This window comes from Trachemys scripta, chromosome 4 (genome assembly GCF_013100865.1).
Source record: "Trachemys scripta elegans isolate TJP31775 chromosome 4, CAS_Tse_1.0, whole genome shotgun sequence".
In the NCBI taxonomy this organism is placed as follows: Eukaryota; Metazoa; Chordata; order Testudines; family Emydidae; genus Trachemys; species Trachemys scripta.
In genome coordinates, this window is record NC_048301.1 from 82,016,521 (window position 1) to 82,037,496 (window position 20,976).

Genomic DNA, 20,976 nt, shown 5'->3' on the forward strand with positions numbered 1-20,976 from the left:
GATCAATTAGAGAACATACTCGTTTAAAGTTGTGCAATGCTCTGTTCTAACGTCGTTTGGCAGCTGCCTGCTTTGTCTACTGCTTGCAGGAAGAGCAGCCCATTGTAGCCAGGGCAGACTCCAGGCACCAGCGCAGGAAGCAGGTGCTTGGGGCAGCCAATGCAAAGGGGCGGCACGTCCGGGACTCGAGCGGCAATTCGGCGCGAGTCATTCAGTCCCTCTCAAAGGGAAGGACCAGCTGCCGAATTGCTGCCAAAGAATGAAGCAGCGCGGTAGAGCAGCTGCCCAAGTGCCACCGATCGTGCCTTTTTTTTTTTTCTCTCTTCACCACTTGGGGCGGCAACCAAGCTTCACAGTCCTCATAGCTGCGAACAGTAAATTGTTTGTTTAAAACGTATACTGGGTGTATATCTATATAATATGTAGTTTTTTGTCTGGTAAAAAAAATTTCCCGGGAACCTAACCTCCCCTATTTACATTAATTCTTATGGGGAAATTTGATTCGTTTAACATCTTTTCACTTAAAGTCGCATTTTTCAGGAACATAACTACAACATTAAGTGAGGAGTTACTGTATGTATATGTGAGCAGGGGAATCATACCATTGTTCTAGCAAAGGAGGACAGGAAAGAACTCCTTCAGGAAAGAACAATGCTTTAATTGGCTCAAAAAATTGTTGTTTTGTAGCTGGAGCTGTTCTCTACCCAAGGGTGGAGCATTCTTCAGTCCCAGCCCTACTTATCCCAGGGGATATTAATTAGCTCCACACAGTAGAGGCTTTATGGCTTTTGGCATCCTAATCAGAAACTATTTTGAGAATCAGTAAGGTACCTGCACTTTTTTTTTTTTTTTAAGCATGTCTTCCCCTACACTTCCATCCAGATGGGGCTAAACAAACCCTCCATTTTCAAGGCTTCCTTGGCCCAAAGAATGCTGTTTAAACTCAATCCAGAGATACATTATCCCCTAAAAGGCTGCATAGTACTGCATAAATTCTCTCCTACAGAAATGTTCTTATTAATCCCCATTGGACAGAGGTTGGTTTATGCCCTGAAGTATGAGAGGGGGTGTGTGTATTTATACTAGATTTATATATGTGAATAATGACAACATCAACAGTTGACAACAGTTCATCTAAATCTAGTAAACTAGTCTCAATGATGTCTTGTAGCAAAGAGTCCCCACTACTTATGTGCTATGTACAAATGTGTTTTCTTTTATCAGTTTTAAATGTTGCATTTTAATTTCATTTAATGTTCCCTTGTTATTGTATAGCAAGAAAGGGTAAAAAGGATTTCCCTTCCTTTTATATCATTCATTATATTGTATATCTCTATCCTGGCCCTTCTCTAGTCTCCTCTATAAACTAGACAGTCCTAATCTTTTCAACCTCTCCATATGGAAGTCTCTCCCATCACTTTTGTTGCCTGTCTCCGAACCCCTTCTATTTCTGCTTCTATTGACATATTTTTACTCTATTCTCCATAATAGTGCATGGGTGTCCCATCTACTGCTAACCAATGGCAGTTGCTGTTATCCTACAAATAAATTAATCCAAAGTATTAACTAATGGCATATAAAATATGTCTACAATTCATTCCACTTCTGAACTACAAGGATGTTAAATGCCCTATTTTCATAGCCCATTTATATATCGTAAAAATGCCCAAATTGATCATTTTTAATTTTAAAAAATAAATCTCACACTTCATAGCTGAGGTATCTAAGTTTTATAACTCAATAATTTTGTATATAGTCAAAGTATAAACCCTGATAAACTGGGCTATGCCACGATGTTTATGTTTAAAGTGGTTTGAAAAATACATGCACAATCCAGTTAGCATGGAGAGATTGACCTCTTAAGAATAGAAGAAAAATGTTTGTGTTCAAAAATCAGTCAAGGATTTAGCATTTAAAATGGGCTTACCTTCAGAATTGATTTACAATTCATTCCCTTTCTGTTTCCAAGCTTCAGTACGGAAGAAGAAGGGTAAGGGGAAGCATTTTGTCTCTTGTTTAATCTGTTTCTCACCTTTCCATAGTGAAAGATAATAGCATAATTATAAATGTTGGCATATGGTCCAGTTTATTTTATGGTGTCAGACGTACATTAAATATTGTATATGTTTTTAGTTATTTAGCTGATAACTTGCAAACACATAAAGAATCAACTTTCAGTCAGAAGAACACATTTGAGAAAATTTCCCTCATTTCTTCCTTTGTCTTCTCTTCTCTATCCACCCCCATTTTTCTTCTGTCTCAGATTTTTTCCCAAACCCTTCCATATCATCTCCTCAGAGTTACTGTGCTAACTGGCAATCACTGAGAAACAGTGGCAAGTAACATGATATCAGTGTAGTCCTACATCGGTGATTTCACTTGCCCTCTTAAATGGCCAAATGTTACTCACATAACCACACTGTCTGTCTCAGGAAATAGGGACTTCACACACAGCTTAAATTCTGACCTGGAGAAATGCTGCTCTGCACAATTTCAATTTTTAATATAACATCTTCCACACTGTCCCGTATGCATGAACTGATCCATAAGGCCACTACCCTCTTCTCATTTAAATCTGTCCTTGAGACCCACATTTGCTGGGATTTCTATACAGCAGTCATCCACTTAATGATGGCCAGGTGGAGGGGCAGATAGATTGACTTTTAATATTTTACCAAAATGTAAATAAACATATGTATATACAAGTTTGTTTGTGTTTAGCTGTATCCTCCTTTCCTCACCCTTTGTATATCACTTACTTTCTTAGACTGTAAGCTCTCTTGGCAGGGACTGTGTCTTTGTGTCTGCATAGCACCTTGCCCAAGGGAGGGCCTCAATCCTGACAGAGCCTCTTTGTAATACTTCAGTATAGTTCTAATCAGTAGAAGAAAGTTATGATTGCTGATAGAGAAGATTATTTGTAGGTAGCATGCCTCTTCAGTGGTGAACTATTTCTTCTGTATTGTGTTAGGATAATACAGAGTAAATTAGTTGTTTTCTTTTTTTCTTCATTTTTGCTTTTTTAAAATCTTTCCTGACCTCCCCTCATGTTGGAACTGTTTTCTGCTGCTAGCAACATCAACTGCTGGTACATTTATTGCTCAAGGCAAGATTTCTTAGAAACTGTCTCTTCAGAATATGAAGGAATAAACAGTTATTGGTTTTCTGACTAAGATTTTTATAGCAACAAATATATTTTCATTATATGACTATCAAGAATTTTTACATTCATTTTTGTAGGATAACTCTATGCAATTAATGTTTCCTAGTTATAGTGGAGGGGACTCTTTTGTGTGTGTGTTTTTCTGTTTGGTTGAGGGGAAGGGTATAGGCTGTTGGTACTTCTCTTCAGATAGGGCTTACTATTTAACATCCATACATAAAAATTCCAGTTAGGTAATAAAAACTTTGTCATATAACCTCAAAGAAAAAAATTACCTAGGCATTATTCTAGCTTCTACTCGAGTTATCATATCATAGACCACTGAAACTTCAACAATACTAAGTCTGCTGCATTGACATTTTTCTGCTCACCACAATTGCCCACTACAGAGGGACAGCATCAGATTTCAAAACACACTTTTTTAAAGTAAGAATCCTTTCTGTTTTTTCTTTTGTTGCTTTTAGGTAAAGAATTAGTGAATGAGTGAGACTTAGCAGTCTGTAACCTAGCGAATCTCTTTATGTTGCAGAATCATGTTATAAAGCCACAGTTAGGGTGTGTGTAGGTACCCCCATCAGTCTTGGGGAAGATCAAATAATTTCATGCATTAAATTAAAATAAGTAAAGAGGAGAAACAAATTTAAAAAGTAAAAGTGAATTTATATAACTTATGGTATATTTGTGAACAAAATTGCTTAATTGGCTATTTGGGGAAGAAAATCTTCATAATATTGCACTTCATTTATTACCCTCATGACAAAAATTAATAAAATATGAGCTAAAAGTCATCTTTCCAAGTCACTAATCAAATTACATTGAACTCTGAGTGATGTGTTTTTCTCCACCATAATTTGTCATTTTATTTCAGTAGTCATACAAATAACGTTGGAAATTTGAAATTTATATTTAATAGAATTAAGAGAATCTTGAACTCTATTCATTAAAAAAATAAATAGGTGGAACTCATTTGGCTTGTGAAAAGCTGTTTTTAATTTTTTATCTTCAATTAATATTTTGACTATTACATTTTAGTTAAATTTTTGATTATGATACATGCTCTACATCCAAAAAGGTCCAAAGATCTCATGATTTTGCTAACAAGGAATAGATTTGATTTATCAAGCAACTTCAGATTTTTAGGGCCTCTGCAGAGAACAGCAAGGATTAGCTGTTTTAGCAGGAGTAGAGAACTTTAAAAGGTCAAGAGAGAAACTAAGAAATGGCGATAACACAGATATAATTCCATTTTTGCTGAGCCTACCTAAGACTGTGATACAATAAAGTATGGATTAAATGAGAGGAAAATAAATTTGGATTACAAAATACTGGGGTAGTGATGGCTGGAAAATTTTAGATGGTATCCTTGGGTATCCTTTTAGTATCCAATTCAAAAACAAAACATCTATTTTTGTTTATTGGGCTTAAGGTGTAAATGTAGATGTAGGACTCTCCCTACTTTTGGCCAGATTACCTGCTGGTACAATCTTGCAGGTATATAATAATCATCAGCACAGAAGTCTGACGCGTATCTGGCATCAAGTAGTAGTAGTTATTTACGAGAAAAATATCAGTTAATAGCATTCAAAATGAATATTATTGGCTCTGTCCTCCAACAAACATTCATACTCCATTCCATTACTGTTGTCCATTGTTTCAAAGGTGGCACACCTTAATGGCATCTGAAACAATGAAATCACAGAGCAAATAAATATGTGAATGCTATATTAAGGTTGAAACAAAAAAGTTAACTTGTTTGAAGAAATCATGCACAGAAGGCCCTGGATTCAGAAACCATTTTTAATTTCAACGTGGTGGAATATAGGATCGAGATTTGTCTGCAGAAATAAAATGGAAATAACAACAACACCCCTTCTGCAACTCCCTTGATAACTTCCGCTACCAACATTGATTGTAAATAGGAAAAAGGTTTTCCAGACCTTCACCAGACACTACATTGAAAGATAAGAAAAAAATGGCACTGCAGCTCCAGGTTTAATGAAGAGTACCTGTAGAATGTTCTTGTAAGTAATATATTTTTGTTACTTATTGGAAGTGTTAGTTGATATTGTAGTCAGAAGTAATGATAATGAATCTTTGAATTGTTACCATTACTTAGGACATGCCGTAATGGTTTTTGAGGACAGTATTCAGAACTTGTATGCCTCTGTTATTTTTGTGATTATAGATATTCTGCCCTCGTTTATACTGAGGTAGCTAAGAGTGATTATTTAGACTTTAGAGAATTTACTGTGGATTCACACCAGTGTAGCAGAGAATAGAATCTGGCCCATATATTTGCCATAGCTATGTTTTTTTAAAATATTAAATAGAAAAGTATTTGGAGTAAGAGTATTGGGGGAAGAAAAGACTCAGTTTACATTTTCAAGTATCCATAATTTTGGGTGCCCAACTGTAAATGCTTTGAGTCTGACTTTTCAGAAACAAACTCTGGCAATTTCATCTGAAGTCAGTAGGTAAACAGTGGGTGCTGAACACTTCTGAAAGTTAGGGTCTGTGTCTCAAGTTGGGCACATAAAATTGTCCCTCTTGAAAACGTTGGCTGTCGTGAATAGAAATGAGAATTTTTTAAGTCTCCACATTAGCTGTCAGTTGCAATCAGTATTATTATTATGAATTTTTATTACTTTAAAACGCATTAATCTGATTATTCCTAAACATGAAGCCCTTTCATAACAGGTACTTAGTTGTTTTTCTTTGCCACAGAACAGCAATTGAAGAAGGTTTCCTCACATCCAAATAAGACAACAGTGTGGGAAAAGCTGGAAAAAAAATCGTAAGTGTTCAAAGGAAACCGTTTTTGTGGCATTTGTGGCCATGTGAGTGGGGATGCTCTGGCATTTGTGAGAAGAAAATTCTTATGAGTTATCATCAATTAAATATGTAGTACTGTGTTCAGAGCAGCGGGCTCTTTATGAGCAGTAAAAAAAAAAAAAAAAAAGGGCAGAGATGTTTCCAGTGTGATACAATTGCATAAATAGAAAAGTGGTTTTTTTTGTTTTTTTTTTTTTTTTTTAATATGTTCTCTCTCTCTTTCAGGAACCAGGGAGATGCACGACAATCTCCCGCATCTCACCAAAAAAATTTTTTTTTCTTGCCATTTCCCTTTTTTCTTCAATTGTTCATTATTCCATGTTCATTAACTTCTTATAAAGCTTAAAATAAATGTTTTGGATAACTCGTGGTGGTCTGATTTTCTTTCCTTGGTGTGAAAACAACATGTCTCCCAGGATATAAGATTGCAAAAATGACTTAAATTATTTTATTTCTTTCTGTGTGTCTTAATTTTTCTTTTTCTTTTTCCTTGACTGAGCCCAGTTTTCAAATGCTGTCTCTTAAACATGACATTCAAATGCCATTTTCTGTTCTCAATCCTTAAAATCCCACCTGGCTTGCAGGATGGGGAATGGTTTTTTGTTTTTATTTTCTGTTCCTTTTTTTTTTTTTTTTTTTTTGTATACAGGGACCCAGTGATACACAATGACCTTGCAAGGTAGGCAACTCCTTGTAAGGTAGGTTGAATTTTAAGGCTTTAGGCACATTTTAAATGCCTTTGTGCTTCTTGGATATTGGACATACTGTTAAAGAGATGGTGCTTGAAAATTGGGCCTATAATAAGAATTTTAACATACTAAAAATAGCACTTGTCCGTATCTGCCTCTCTTAGAATTATCTTTTAAGGGTATGATATGTTCATAATATGCAAACATGATCTATATGCACTGGGGTGAAAATACTGAATCATAAAAGTACATATAATGCCTGCTTGGAAAAATAGCCTAGATTCCTCTTAATTGTGAATAGATATATGCCAAATACTCTTATGTATCATGTTTTGATGTTTATAGGTGATTGATTTATATGTTTAATTAATCTGTTGTTACCAGCAAACAGTTTTTATGTTTTAATATTTATTTTTAGATATTTTATCTTTTTCTTGGTCTTCCAGTATAATGGGAGGTATTTCAAAACAAACACGTTGTATTTCTATCCAATTTTCTTAAAAGGAGACTTTTTTTAGATGGTTTGTCTTTACTTTCATGCTGTTTAGAAACTGTAGCTTATTTGGAACTATGTTGTAAAAGCCAGAATTACTTTCTCCTTTTACTACCCACTGAAGTTAAATTTTCTGCATAGTATTTGCCCCGTGGTAAATGTTTGAAACTGGTGTTATAATTAGGGTGTGATCCTGCAAACTGCTGTTTGAGTGGAGTCCTGTGGCCACATCGAGCATCTTGCAAGTTGGTGGTCCACATTTGTTCCTGATTAATATATATGTCCGCTGTGGCAAATTCTCCACCATGGAGCAATTTAAAATTATGTTATCTATGAACATCGGCCTAACTTTGAATAGAAAACTGCAAATATTTTATTATTATGTATAATTTTTTTGGCTCAGGTATCTTTTTAAAAAAGAAACTGTAGAGGCCATTTGAATCTGACATAGACTAGTCACTTAACCTATTCAGTGTTTTAAAACCTTAGCATTACTGTATTCTTCTATTTTAAAAGAATTTGGCAGATTTTGATGGTTTATATTGTTTTCTTATCACAAGCGAAAATCCCAAATTGCAAATTTGGATCTGGATTTTACCCTTCAGGGTGGCGTTTCAGAATCAGGGTTTTGGCTGAGGCCATCCCTGTTATCACCCCATGCACTAAAGAGATGGCTATACTTCAGTCTTCCTTGCTAAATGTTCTTCTTTTGAGCTAATTTTTTGTCCACCCAATCATACTTGTATAGGTAACTAAGGCTAACAGTTTCCAGCATGACTGCCTAAAGTTAGTAATGCAATTCTATCTTTAGACACCTGCATAAGTGAGTGGCCTGATTTTTCAGAGGTGATGAACATCTATTGGGCACACAATGGGGATTGCAGGTGTTCAACCCATCACAGTCCAGCCATCTACTTAATTAGATGCCTAACTTTAAGCATGCAAGCTTGTAAATATTGGCCTAGACCCACTGTACTTCACGTACCTAATTTGCACTTATTTCTGATTCTGATCTCTCTGCTAAAAACAATGAAAATTCTCCATAAACCAAAAATAATTGCACAAAAGCTGTTAAATTTTTGACAAAAAATAAATGCACATAGTTGACAAACAGATTTTTAAAATACACATGCATTCCAATACCTGTGCATAACTGAGTATACCTTTGATTCCAGTACTATCTAGATTCATCTAGTTGTTCCAAGGGAGGGGTTAGATAATAAGGTATATTTGTCCCATTGCCATTTGACAAAGACAAATAAGTGCTTTTTGCAGATTCATGACAAGAAAAAAAGCAGCCTACATTGTGTGGGCTAGTGAAAGCAGTGAAATTGAGATGAACTTTGCAATCTTACATTTAGATAAGGCAGTGCATCAAGAATTTCTGTTCTTTAAATACATGAAGGGGTAAGGTTTCAAAAGCATGAAAGTGCGGGAGGGATGGGTGCACTGGATGGCCATCAGTTTTCAAAAGAAAAATGTACATGCAGAATCTTTGAATATGGTTGATTGCAGATGCTAGAAAAGGTGGGTGAAACCACAGCATGAAGATGCAATTGGCATTGCATTAAGTTTTGTATAATTGATTGTGCCTGGCACAGTTTCTGTCTGTATCTATCTTAGGTATTTACAAGGCACCTATCACCTTGGTACCTAAGCAGTTTGAAAAATGCACCTGCAACAGGAGGCATGATGCAGATACAGGCAGAGGCCCTGGTCCAGAGCAGCAGTGGCAGGTCCCAGGAAGCTCCTCAACTGCATTACAGCTGTTGTTGAGCTCCTGGCTACACTTGTTGTGCCCAAGGAACATCTCCACCTACCTGTCAGCAGGAAGACGCTGCCCCACAACTCAAGTCCAACAACTCCATTTGTGGGGAAAACTAAAGATAATGGAAATGGCAACGATCCAGTAGCAGAGGTGAAAAAGAAATTGTGGGATTTGAAAAGGAGGGATTCTTAAAGAGCAGCACACTTCAGGGGAGGGATCCACTGCCAGTCCAAGTGGCAGGTAAGGCACAACACAGGCTTAAGTCTCTCAAATTATCTCAGATGAACAAAAATTAATTAAATACTTCTGCTGTCCCTAGAGTCTGTCTGCTATCCAATGCCCAGTGTAGCCTGTCCTCTGTTCTTGGCCTGCTATCCCTACAGCTGGGTAGGCCTTGCAGTTGTCTTTGGATTACAAACCAGAAAACACAATGTAAACAATCTCCAGCATTCTAAATATGTTTACTGGCAAACTGGAAGGACTGATACCATGCAAGTGTGACAACGCCTTTCATGGTGCAAGGACCCAGCACTACAAGGCAGTACTCCAACACCATGACCTTATCCATGTCTCCAGAGACCTGGTACAGTCCTGCCTCCTGGCACTATTTAGCAGACGTCCTGCCTGCAGCATCCAGAATATGTAGTTTGCTATATACAGAGTAGGGATTGGGAAAACACAAAATAATGAACACAGAGACATGACAAATGTGTCACTCTGGCCATCAGAAGAAGTTACCGCATTGCATAAGCTACCACATCAGAAAAGACTGATCGAGTGCAACAGGCACATGAAAGTTTCAGTACAGTGTGCACATAATCAGCCAGTCCTGTCTTTTGCCAGAGAAACAGAGGACTCATTTGACAACACAGAGGAGAGGGAGGCCTATAATACTGGGTCGTTAGTCACGATGCACAGGCCAGCTTAAAGAAATAGTCAGGTCCGTTGATAAATGCAATAGAATCAGTAGGCTGAAGCAGAAACCATCCCCCAGAGATCTGATTTTGATTTTGGAAAACAGGTGCATACTGTGTGACCAAACATTAAACTTAAAAGGGCAATGGGCCCTAAACTGCCAGATCCTTGGTATCTTTCCCCGCTCACCATGTGCGCACTCCTTTCTTACTTCCTTACTGGACAGATTGGGCTATGGCTAAAGTCTCATTGTGTCAGGGCAAGGTGGGATCAATGACATGGAATGAGTCCAAAATTCATGAGACCATCAAAGCTTGTTGCTTTACCCCTTAAGGTATTTGTATGCTGCCAGGAAATAAAATGACTTTGTCAGAGGTGTAAGCCAGGTGTTTAACGGTGCAGTCTTATGTACCACTGTGAACAAGCAGGCTGCCAAGCTGCCTTATGTGGGTACAGGCATTATTTGATTGGATGCAAATTATCATTGAGGTCAGAGGGAGTCTGGACAGTTCCTCACATTTCCCTTTGCCATTGGCATTGCATCATGGGCAGCCACAACATGGTGCTTGTGCCCACTATGTTTAAAACTTCTTTTAAAAAGAGAGAAATGTTGTTTAAGCCAGTTAAGAACAGAATTGGTTTGTTGATTCACATTTTTTTGATATTTATGGTCTCTGTTGCACCAATGACCTGGCATATTTACTGTTGCTCATGAGGAGTCAGCCGATTGCCAGGAGGTAGGGTTGAGGCAGTTAGTTCAGGTAACAGTTTAACTTTGATTTGAATCCTCCTGTCACCAGTTATCAGCACAGTGAGCCACTTGGCCATCCATTCCTCCAGCTGAGCAGTACAGTTTCTAGGCAAACTGAATTTTCCATTTCCACTATGGTAGCTGACACACAACTTTCACAGTTCCAATATAGCAGCTGGTGCCATTATATTAACGAGTTCCAGTCTGAATTTATCAGGGCAACCTTTAGTCATCAAGGAAAGGATTTCTTGGGCAGAAACTGATTCCTTCGACACTGGTGTGAGCTCTTGACCCGGAGCTAAAGTTTCCATGATTGCCCTGCAATGAATGAAAGTATGTGTAAGGCTATGCCTGTGATGCCCCCATGCCCATATTTAATAAAGCTTACAAAAACATAGTGACTTGAGTTGGTTGAGTGCTTTGTTATGAATAATATAAGTTATGAATTTAGTCCCTTTTTCATTAGTGGCTAGTTAGCAAACCTATCCCAGTATCTGTGAATGTATTCATTATTCATAAGTATTCGCCAATAGTTTTAATAACTATCTATCAGCCCATTAGTTATTCACAAACTGTTTAGAACATATGTCATTTGTGTAATGATGATACTATGCCAGATGATACTGTTTCAGCTCCCTGACTTGGAGACAGAAAATATTTAAGTAGGAGAATGACAAATTGTAAACTTTCATAATTCCGTTTTTAGAGAAATAACCACTTGTGCTAATATTTGTGAAACTTTCCAGGGTCATGGACACTTTCATAAATATCTGACGTGCCCAAATATGTGCAAACAACAAAAATAATGCCCCCCCCCCCCCCCCCCCCCCCAAAAAAAAACAAGTTATGTTGACAAAAATATTCAAAAATTAGGTTTTTTTTTTTCAGTTTTTACTCTTTTTAAAAAACATTATTTGACTCGTTCTATTATTTACCATTGTTAGGAGGGCTCTGTTCAAAGTGCTTGTCAGGAGAATGGAGTATTCAAATATGGGGAAATTTCTGATGATGTATCAAAAGAATGACTCACTTTGTATGACCAATGGCACAACTAAAATATATATTCCCTTTATCTCTCTGATTCCATACAAATTAACTGGAATGTGTGTTTGCTTTGTGTGGTAAAAAGAAGTCCCCTGTTTTTGCATGTCTACTCTAATAGAGAAGTGTGGAGAATTAATTTCATGGTCCTACACTGTAGCTGCTAAAAGATATTTGCTAAAATATAAAAGCTGTGGGTGTCTTAGGGGAAATAGAATTGCAAAGGCAGCAGGTATTACAGAGGGATAATGTCAAAGTTCCTTTCAAAATTTTCATGCTGTGGAAGAGCCAATGATTGCATGACAACTTGTCCCTGATATTCATTTCCATAAGGAGCTCATACCTTTTTACAAATACAATCTCATCCTCACTTTCCATAAAACATGCAACTGGACAGTCCAATCAGACACAGACCGAATGTGAATACTTTGAATGTGAATACTTTAAAGTAGTGAATATATTAAATGCACAAACAATATCCAGCATAAAAATTAATCAAATTATATTAATCATTAACTGTAAGTAGCCCTTTAGATAAATATAATACTCAAGGCATTCAGATAGTGAGTGATGAGGACCCTAATGATAATCTAGACAGACAGGGATGTAGATGTGTAAATGTGCTGATTGAGGGATCCTTGGATCTCTGAGAAGGGGTCCTAAAAACCAAGAACAAAAATATATATAAAAATCACCCCAGGAACTCCTGAACAAACAATAAGCCCATTAACAAAAATGATTAATCTGATCTCAAAAGCACCCATCAGTCAGAAATGCACAACTCCAGCTGAAGTTCTTAAGAGTAGCACATGGTGTGTATCAAAGAGCAGAATGTAGTCCTCAAAGAGCAATGTTTTCCTAGACTGAGGTGCCAGGCCATAGATATGGCATCCTAGCACTAACACTACAGAACAACCAGTTAGTGCTGATCAGCAGCTGTTGTTACTTAGATGTGATAGTCTTACAGTGATGCTTCCACATAGCCCTTGCCTGAGAGTGAAAAATGCAAGCTCTTTGGGCTAAATTATTGTATTATTTAGATGAACAGCCCCAGATAAATTTCTTATAATCAAATTGTCTTCCCAAAACATGTGATAGACTCATTACTTATTTGTTTCAAGCATGAAAAGGGTGAGGGTTCCAGCCACAAATGTGAACAAATCAAAAATGGTGTTGAGTAGATCCTACTGTAATGAGAGCCAATGATTGATGTGCGTGCAAAAAGTCTAGTCATTTTCAGTTGATGGGAGTATATTTTTATATATGGGTGGATTTAGATTAAGCAAATTTGCAATGTCCTCTTCAATAGCGTAATTAACCACTCCTCCTTCCATATTAAATTGTGCACAGGGAAGCACTTGCACCCACATTTCCACCAAACGTCCTCAGTCAAGGGAAGACACAGCCAGGAGAAGACACACAAAATGAAGTTTATCTTACATGAAAAAAAAAATCCTGGTGAGCAATGTCCTCAAATAGGATCACATACTGTTTGGAGAAAGCAGTGAGAAAATAATGCATACAGAAAAGATAAGGCTTGGGAGGCCATTGCTCACAGGATAAATGCTGTTGGCAACCACAGTTGCTCAACAGCTATGATTGGGGTGGAGGACCCAAAACACTGGGGGTGGAGGGGTGATATGAAACGTCGGACAAAAGAGAAGATAGCCAGCAGTGCTTCAGAACAGCAAAGGGCTACCACACAGGCCAGTGGTGGAGCACATCTGACACCACAGGAGACTCAATTGGACAATTGACCCTGAGCTCATCACAGGGATTTCTGACTGTGACACCACTGCAATTCATAGGTGAGCTTTTTGAGAGGTTCACTGACACTTTGTCACAATCACAATGAGGTGTATTGGTAGTTATGCCGTGGGATCCAGCACAGTTGTGTGTGTTATGGGTGCAGGACAATGTGCACTTATATAAAGTGGTTAGTAACTTCAACTGCCACATACCCAGTTCAGCCACTAAACTTTAGTCTGCCCTTCTGTTTGCCCAAACACAAACACTGTGGTTTTCCCAATTGGCTTCTTTCTATGTGTTGTCCAATGCATGTAGATTCCTCCATCTTCCTGGCCTCAGATACAGTGGTTGTTGCTCCTCTATTTGATTGCCAGATGTCACTGGGGAACAAGATGGGGAGGTTCCTGGATGCTCGGGGCAACCCAGACGTCAGAGAGCGAGCTCACCCTCCACGCCTGAACAAGAACAGGAATCTTCAGAGCCTGCTTCCGATGAAGATTCACCAGCCAGAACTACAGAGAGTTGGCAGTGGCCATTGTCGTCATCAGAAACGCACAGCAACGTTGGGGAAGATTTTGAGGGATTTCAAACACCGGAGCGGACTCCAGAGTGTACAATGGACATACAGTCTCCTGGGGATCAGTCACTCAGTAGGACTCCTCAGTTTGAAAGTGACTCTCCTGAGGAGGAGGGGAATGATGAAATGAATGAAGAGCACCATGGTGTTCAGCCTGTCCCTAGGGATCAGGGTTGGAGAGGGCAGCCCCACCTAACAGAGGGGGAAAGGCTGTTGATGGAAACCAACAGTAGGATTGTGCAGCTGCTGGAAAATATCAAGAGGGAGCATGCACAGTCCATGGGTCTCATGTCACAGTCCATGGGCCGCATGGAGCTGCAGCTAGGCATTGTGGCTACATCCACAAGAGCCATCCATAACTACCTGTCTGAGATTTTAGCTTTCCTCAAACAGCCAAGGACGCAGGTCCTTGAAACACGTATCTCCCAAAGAGCCACCCCCCATGTTGAGTTAACCAGTGCCTCGACATGGACTGGTGAGGATGCAGTGGCAGCCTCCACTGTATACTTACCAGGGGATCAAGGAACAAGTGTCTCTCGAGAACCACCACAGGCCACTGTGCCTCGTCGCAGTGGCCGGCTGCAGAGAGCCATAACTGAGAGGGCCTCGTTGCCCATGCCTACACGCCAGGCAAAAGGGGGAGGGAAGAAAAAATAATCACAATAACGATAGGATTTTTAGGGTTTTTTTATGTGCCTGTCCTTTTAATTCTTAGCCATAAGGCCATGAGTGGCAGAACTCAACCATTTCTACATTTTGGCTAACATTGTATTCTGGCTGACTAGATTAGTCTAACATTTTGTAGTTTATATTTGCATTGTTAACAATGTGTGCTGCTGGTATTTGAAGAACATTTGCCTCTGTTCTTTCACTTTAGCCTCATGAGAGCATTTTTTTACACTGTGCCAGACATTCATTGCTTTTCTTACAAATACAAGTCATTTCTTGAGGCAGCTGTTTTTTGAGGTTTTTTTTCTTCATTACCCCCATCCCCTCTGAGCAAGCATTATGGACTTCGTGGTAAGTATACAGGTCTTGGCAATACTAGCCTCAGAAACTGTGTTCAATCAGTCTTTGCCTGGTGTTTCTGGCATGCTGGCCTGAGGTGTTGGGGTTAGCCTGTAAGTGCCTTTTTGGATCATGATCATTCTTATCCTCTGTGGGTCTGACAAGGTCAATCTCTAGCCCTTCAGGTGGAGCTAGTCCACATCTCTTGGCTATGTTGTGTAATATGCAGTCTTGCCAGGATTATATGGTATATTGTGGGGCCTGTACAGTGATGTGCCACTAGGCACCTGACTCTCATTTTTAGAGTTCCTTCTTCAATGCATCTGGTGGCTTGATGGGTGGGCAACATTATAATTTTCCTCTGAGAGAGTCAGGGGATTTGGAACAGGAGTCATTAGCCATGTCTTTATGGGATAAGTACATTTTCTTCAATAAATAAATATATTATTGCGGGGAGACCGACCCTAGTAATACCACAGATATTAATTTAAACATCACAATGCTACTTACCTAGCAGCCAGACCTCCTGAGAATGTAAGAGTCATGACATGCTGTTGGGCACTGTGCTACTACGTCTGTGATTAAAACTTTTGCATCACAAATGACCTGCACACTGATAGAATGGAACTCCTCCCCGTCCCTTTAGGCCATCTAATTTCCTGAGGGAAGAGTGCCCTGAGCAAAATATAGGTGTGATCAGTTGCACGCAGGACATATGGAAAATGCACTTTGGAATACAATTATTTTATGACTGTTGGTGCTGTCTCTCTCGGGGAAATTTAATACAGTGGCACTCAGAAATTGCTGCATGCATGCAGAGGCATCAGACTGGCTTATACTTGTGATATCTCTGTGGTCCTCTGAAAGGTTCCAGTTATCAAGAACCCCTTGAGCAGTCTCAGGTGTAGCATGGCACCTGTGTTTGACTCTCCAGATCCCCATGTAAGTTTTCATTAAAATTCAGGAGAGTTTGATTGTCAAACGTACTGAATTTCTCCTCTGACAAATGTTGGACATTAATCTTTGTCCTAAAAATCCTGTCCTACGGATGCATTCGGGCTGTACTCTGGCTGCTGAGCCAATGGACACTTCTCTTCCCTTTCCCCTTCTCTGAGACTGAAGTTGGTCAAAATGTGAGCAGGAAACATTTTACTACTGTATTAATTAGCCACAAACTGCTCCTCATAACAGTTTGTTTTGCTTGTGGCTGCATTTTGCTAAATGACTGGGTTAATGATGAAATGCCACTGGTGTGGACTGACCCCTGGTGTAGGCATGTTGCAGATACATTTTCTAGTTCAAAATATTTCTCCTATGACCAACTGCATGCAGGTGCTCACCCTTTAAGAATTCCATTTGGGTCCACTTTCTTGGCCATGCCACCAACACACCACTCATGCCAGGTGTAAATTCTTGCACCTGCATTTCATTTGCGCCCCATCTGTGCCTCTTCTAAATTTTGTTTTGTTAAAATTGTTTATATAGGTAGCCTCATAAATAAATACATTTCCAATATCATCATGTGAGAGCCCCTCTTAGTGGTGCAAGAATACATATTACAAAAATATGTCAAAACACAAAAAAGGAGAGGGGGGAGGAGAAGTCCACTAGCAAAGTTGACAAAAAGTGTTCCAGTGTGCTGCCTTTTGAAAATGCATTACTGGCACAAACATAGTTTGCACACTACTACTGCGGACGTGAACAACCTATTTTAAGGGTACAGCCCTTTGAAAAATTTGCCCTAAATATCTACTTTTTATTTATTTTGGATGAGTTTATAGTGGAATTACATAGAAGTCAAGAAAAGGCCAGTTGACTCTCTTGACATAGGTAGCACATATCTAATAATATAATGAAAATGTATTTATTTACATAGTGCTGTCACTTTAAAAGTGTGGTGGAATGTGGGGGCCATATATTAAGATTCTGGTGTATTCTGCAGGACCCGCCATGTAGCTGCTACCATTTTGGATTACTTTTACTCCACCCCACATACACCCTAGCTGCTTTGGAAGCTTCAAAATTTTTGTTCTAGTTTTAAAATGCCATCTTACTGTTCTACATTTGTGCTCTGATCAAAGACAGCAGTGCAAAAGGACAAGTTGGGCATCATTTGCAACACTGCCTCTACTGCAGTTAGAACCACTGCTAGGTGCAAAATGCCCCTAAAAACACTTTTTTGCAGAACAACTTAATCATATCAACTTCTCCCTCACCACTCCAACTTGCTTCAGCTGTTCTCAGCTACAACTGGAAAGGAACCAAATACAATTTGAATGGGAGCAGCTATAGGGTGAGAAGGACTGAGGAGCTGACAACATTAAAGCTGTAAAATCGCAAAGAATAAAGTTCCCCACAAGCTAATGTGGTAGCAATATCAGATTTTGTTAGGAAATCTGTACAAACTGATATTGTGGTCAGGTCAAATACTAAGATCTGACTTCCAGTATTGTCTTGCAAAATCAGTACAGTTGGAGATTATGTATGTTTCATCCCCTAAATGAATATTTCCATGCTTTTCAAGTGTCTGTCATAGCCTCATCATTCTTTCCCTGTAGTTTTTTTGTTGTCTGAAGAGGTGTATGGTTATGTGTCTGTTCAAAATAAAGGGAATACGTTTTTATATGGTATATTTGTTATTTACAGATTTTGGGTGTCTAGGGCTTCAGTCCCCAAAACACCCCTCTGTCTGGATCCCAAGAACAAGTATTTGGTCTTCTGGGATCATATAAAGGGCTGGAGAGATGTAACATGAAATTCCCATGCCCTTGTTGTGATCAATGGTAGATACCCCTAAACTTGATTCTGCAACCTAGCCATATTTTTTTCTGGGTAGCTTAAGGCTAAATCCATGGCTTTCTGATACCTTTTGCCCATCAGAAGGTTACAGGTATTTTCTTCTGGAAAGTGCACAGTTTGAATTACTGTTAAGACCATATGGAATGTGATTTTTTAAAAATGTTTATTTTATTTGCTTGTGAAGGTTTTAAGCGTGTTTTTTTTTCTCTCCTCCCCCTGGATGGTCTATTATGTGAAAAGAAATAAAGCAAACAAAAAATGTAATATTAACTCCAGTGGAAAGCAGACAGTAATGCTTCCGAGTAAGCCAACCACCTACAACGTTCAACTTAATAATTCTAGCAGCTGTTCCTCTCCTGCTGTCTCCCTGTCACCCAGTGCTCCAAAAGTCTCCTCTCCCAGAGCAACAGTCTTCCAAGCAGAGAAGGCTGAATGTAGTTCCTCCATTTATGCACCAGCCAGAGCTGGTAGAGACAAATCTCTCTTCCTCTTGCCTACTTCCTGTCCCTTACCACACTCCTAGAGCCCAAGCGTGGCTGCTTTTCCAGTGAGGGATCAAGCTCAAATCTGATACTTTGCATGGTGGTGCCACTTCTAGACCCCTGCACAGCTGTTTTTAAGTCGGTAATAACCTAATGCACTAGTTTTTATTTTCTCCTAAACTAAATTATCAAACCTTTGAGATGCAGACATACCATACTTAATTCCTGAAAAGTAAGGTGTGGCTTGACTAATTCTTGTAAAAATTTTAAGTTGTGGAAGCCTAAGACCAGAGGAGCTACCAGGCTAAGGAATCACTTCTAGTTGGTTCTAGTACATTACTTCTGTGAATATACATAGGTTGTGTGACTGGTGCCCTACTGCTTTAGAGAAATTAAAAAGAAAAATGCCATCCTAGCTTAGCATGATTACCGGCCTTGGGGTAGTACATATAGTGCCAGTTTGTAATCTGTGAGTTCACAGGAACAAAAGATAGGATGAAAGGGGCATTGCGAAGGCTGTTGGTTAGAGCATAAGTTTTGGATTCTAGTCCAAGTTCAGAGACTGAATCATTCAGTGACCTTAGACAAGTAACTTAATTACTCCGTGCCTCAATTTCCCAACCTGTAATAAGGGAGTTGTAAGACTATGGCTGATTGCATAGTGATTTGAGATCCTTGGACTTAAGGCATTATATTAGTGCTAAAAATATTAAATACTATTACTGCTGCATTTGGTTTATAGTCACAACTGAAGATGGGCCTGGGTCCAAACACTCCTGAACTTGGAGGGATCTCACATGTTCACAGATGGTTCCTATCACTATATAGCATGCTGAATCAAAATCCCAGTTCTGAACCACTGTTCCCCAGAGTTGGGAAAGTTCTGATCCAGATTGGAATTTTCTCTATTGGGCCCATTTCTGACCACAAATATATGATTGTTTTAACTAAAACTAATATAAAGCACATTTAAAGTTTAATTAAACAGAGAGACATGGAGCAGTTTCCAATAATGCTAAATTATATTGTTTAATAGACTGACATGATGAATAGATTAGGAAGTAATTACTGGAGAAGAAGAATAGACATAAAGAGCACTTTTGAAGTACTTGTTATTGTCCAAAATATCACTGAAATTCTGGTGACTAAGTACTGTCTGCTTATCGCTATGTGAAACAGTGCTCTACGGGTTCATTATCTCTAAAGGTCTTCTTTCCGTTTCTATATAGATATTCTCCCTTCACATTTTGAAGGTTTGAAGAAGAGGATTGTTTTTCGAGTCACACTAAGTAAACATTAAATGCATGCAGGCTTAAAACTAAAGCATGCATGTTACGCAGCAGCAATAAATAAGTGCTCGGCTTGCACGACTTTTGATGCTCAAGCATTGCCTTGTTAAAATGCCAAAAAAAAAAGCCACCCTTTTTCTTTGCATTTTTTTGAAAAGTAAAACTCTTCCTTTGACCTTGCAATAGATTAGATTTTCAGTCTTTGGACAAATTATATTTATTTTAGTGAATACTTTTATGTTACAGATAAAGTGGATGAAATTGTACCAGTTTCCAAGCCATCAAGAATTACAGACAATGTAACTGTGGACTCAAGAGTGGCAACGATTAAACCGCGGCCTTCCAGTAGATGCTTTCCTTCAGCTACAGATATGAATGTGAGTGGTGACTACTAAATTCTTGTTTTCACTTATGAAGCTGTGGTTCTAATTAGTTAGGGTGACCTGATGTCCCGATTTTATAGGGACAGTCCTGATTTTTGGGTCTTTTTCTTATATAGGCTCCTATTACCTCCCACCCCCTGTCCCGATATTTCACACTTAGGCCTAGTCTTCACTTACCGGCTGGTCCGGCGGCACGCCATCGATGTTCTGGGATCGATTTATCGCGTCTGGTTAAGACGCGATAAATCGATCCCGGAAGTGCTCACAGTCGGCGCCGGTACTCCAGCTCGCCGAGAGGAGTACGCGGCGTCGACGGGGGGAGACTTCCGGCCGCGTCTGGACCGCGGTAAGTTCGGACTAAGGTACTTCGAATTCAGCTACGTTATTAACGTAGCTGAATTTGCGTACCTTAGTCCGAAGTCCGGACTAAGTGGGGACCAGCCCTAAGGGGGTCTGGTCACCCTATAGTACTGCTTTAGTAAGTCCAGTAGTTAATCATAATGATTATTCTTTATCACCATTCTAAGCTTCGTCATTGACAATAAATCTAACATGAACCCTTTTCTCATTACTGGGTATATTTACTCCCAACAAGATTGTTTGTTTTGGTTTTGACTAGATAAAGTTGAGTAATCTATAGGGGGAGGAGACAGCAGTAATGCTATAAAAAGCATTAACGACTGAAATTCTATATCCTGGAAAACTACAGATAGGGTGTGTAATTCCTAGCTCAAGAAGACACAACCACACTAGCTCTGATTGAGTTAATGCCTTAAAAATAGAGTGCAGGCACGAACAGCGGGAAGAGCTAGCTGCCCTGACTACATACCCATTGGAGATGGTAGGCACACACTTGGGGCAGCTAGTGCTTCTGGGTGCTTGTGCCGCTGTAGCTACACTCAATTTTTAGTGCACTAGCTTGATCAGAGCTAGCACGGGTGTTTCTCCTTTATCTAGGAATTACACTCCCAGTCCCAAATGTAGACACCCTCAGATTTGAGTTTGCTTCCACTGGTTGTAAAGTCTTATGAGGAAAA

General features: G+C 39.1%; 1 protein-coding gene across 4 annotated transcripts in view; it reads left to right on the forward strand.

The window, feature by feature from the left end:
- Positions 1-20,976, forward strand: part of SHANK2 (SH3 and multiple ankyrin repeat domains 2) — a 621,242-nt gene that overhangs the window by 575,980 nt on the left and 24,286 nt on the right. For 2 of the 4 annotated variants that reach the window (XM_034769724.1, XM_034769728.1), the window contains 2 exons: positions 1,970-1,990; positions 19,803-19,933. In XM_034769724.1, coding sequence (XP_034625615.1) covers positions 1,970-1,990; positions 19,803-19,933 — 152 coding nt within the window. The remainder of the gene's footprint in view (positions 1-1,969; positions 1,991-19,802; positions 19,934-20,976) is intronic. The other 2 variants (XM_034769725.1, XM_034769726.1) reach the window with 1 other exon arrangement.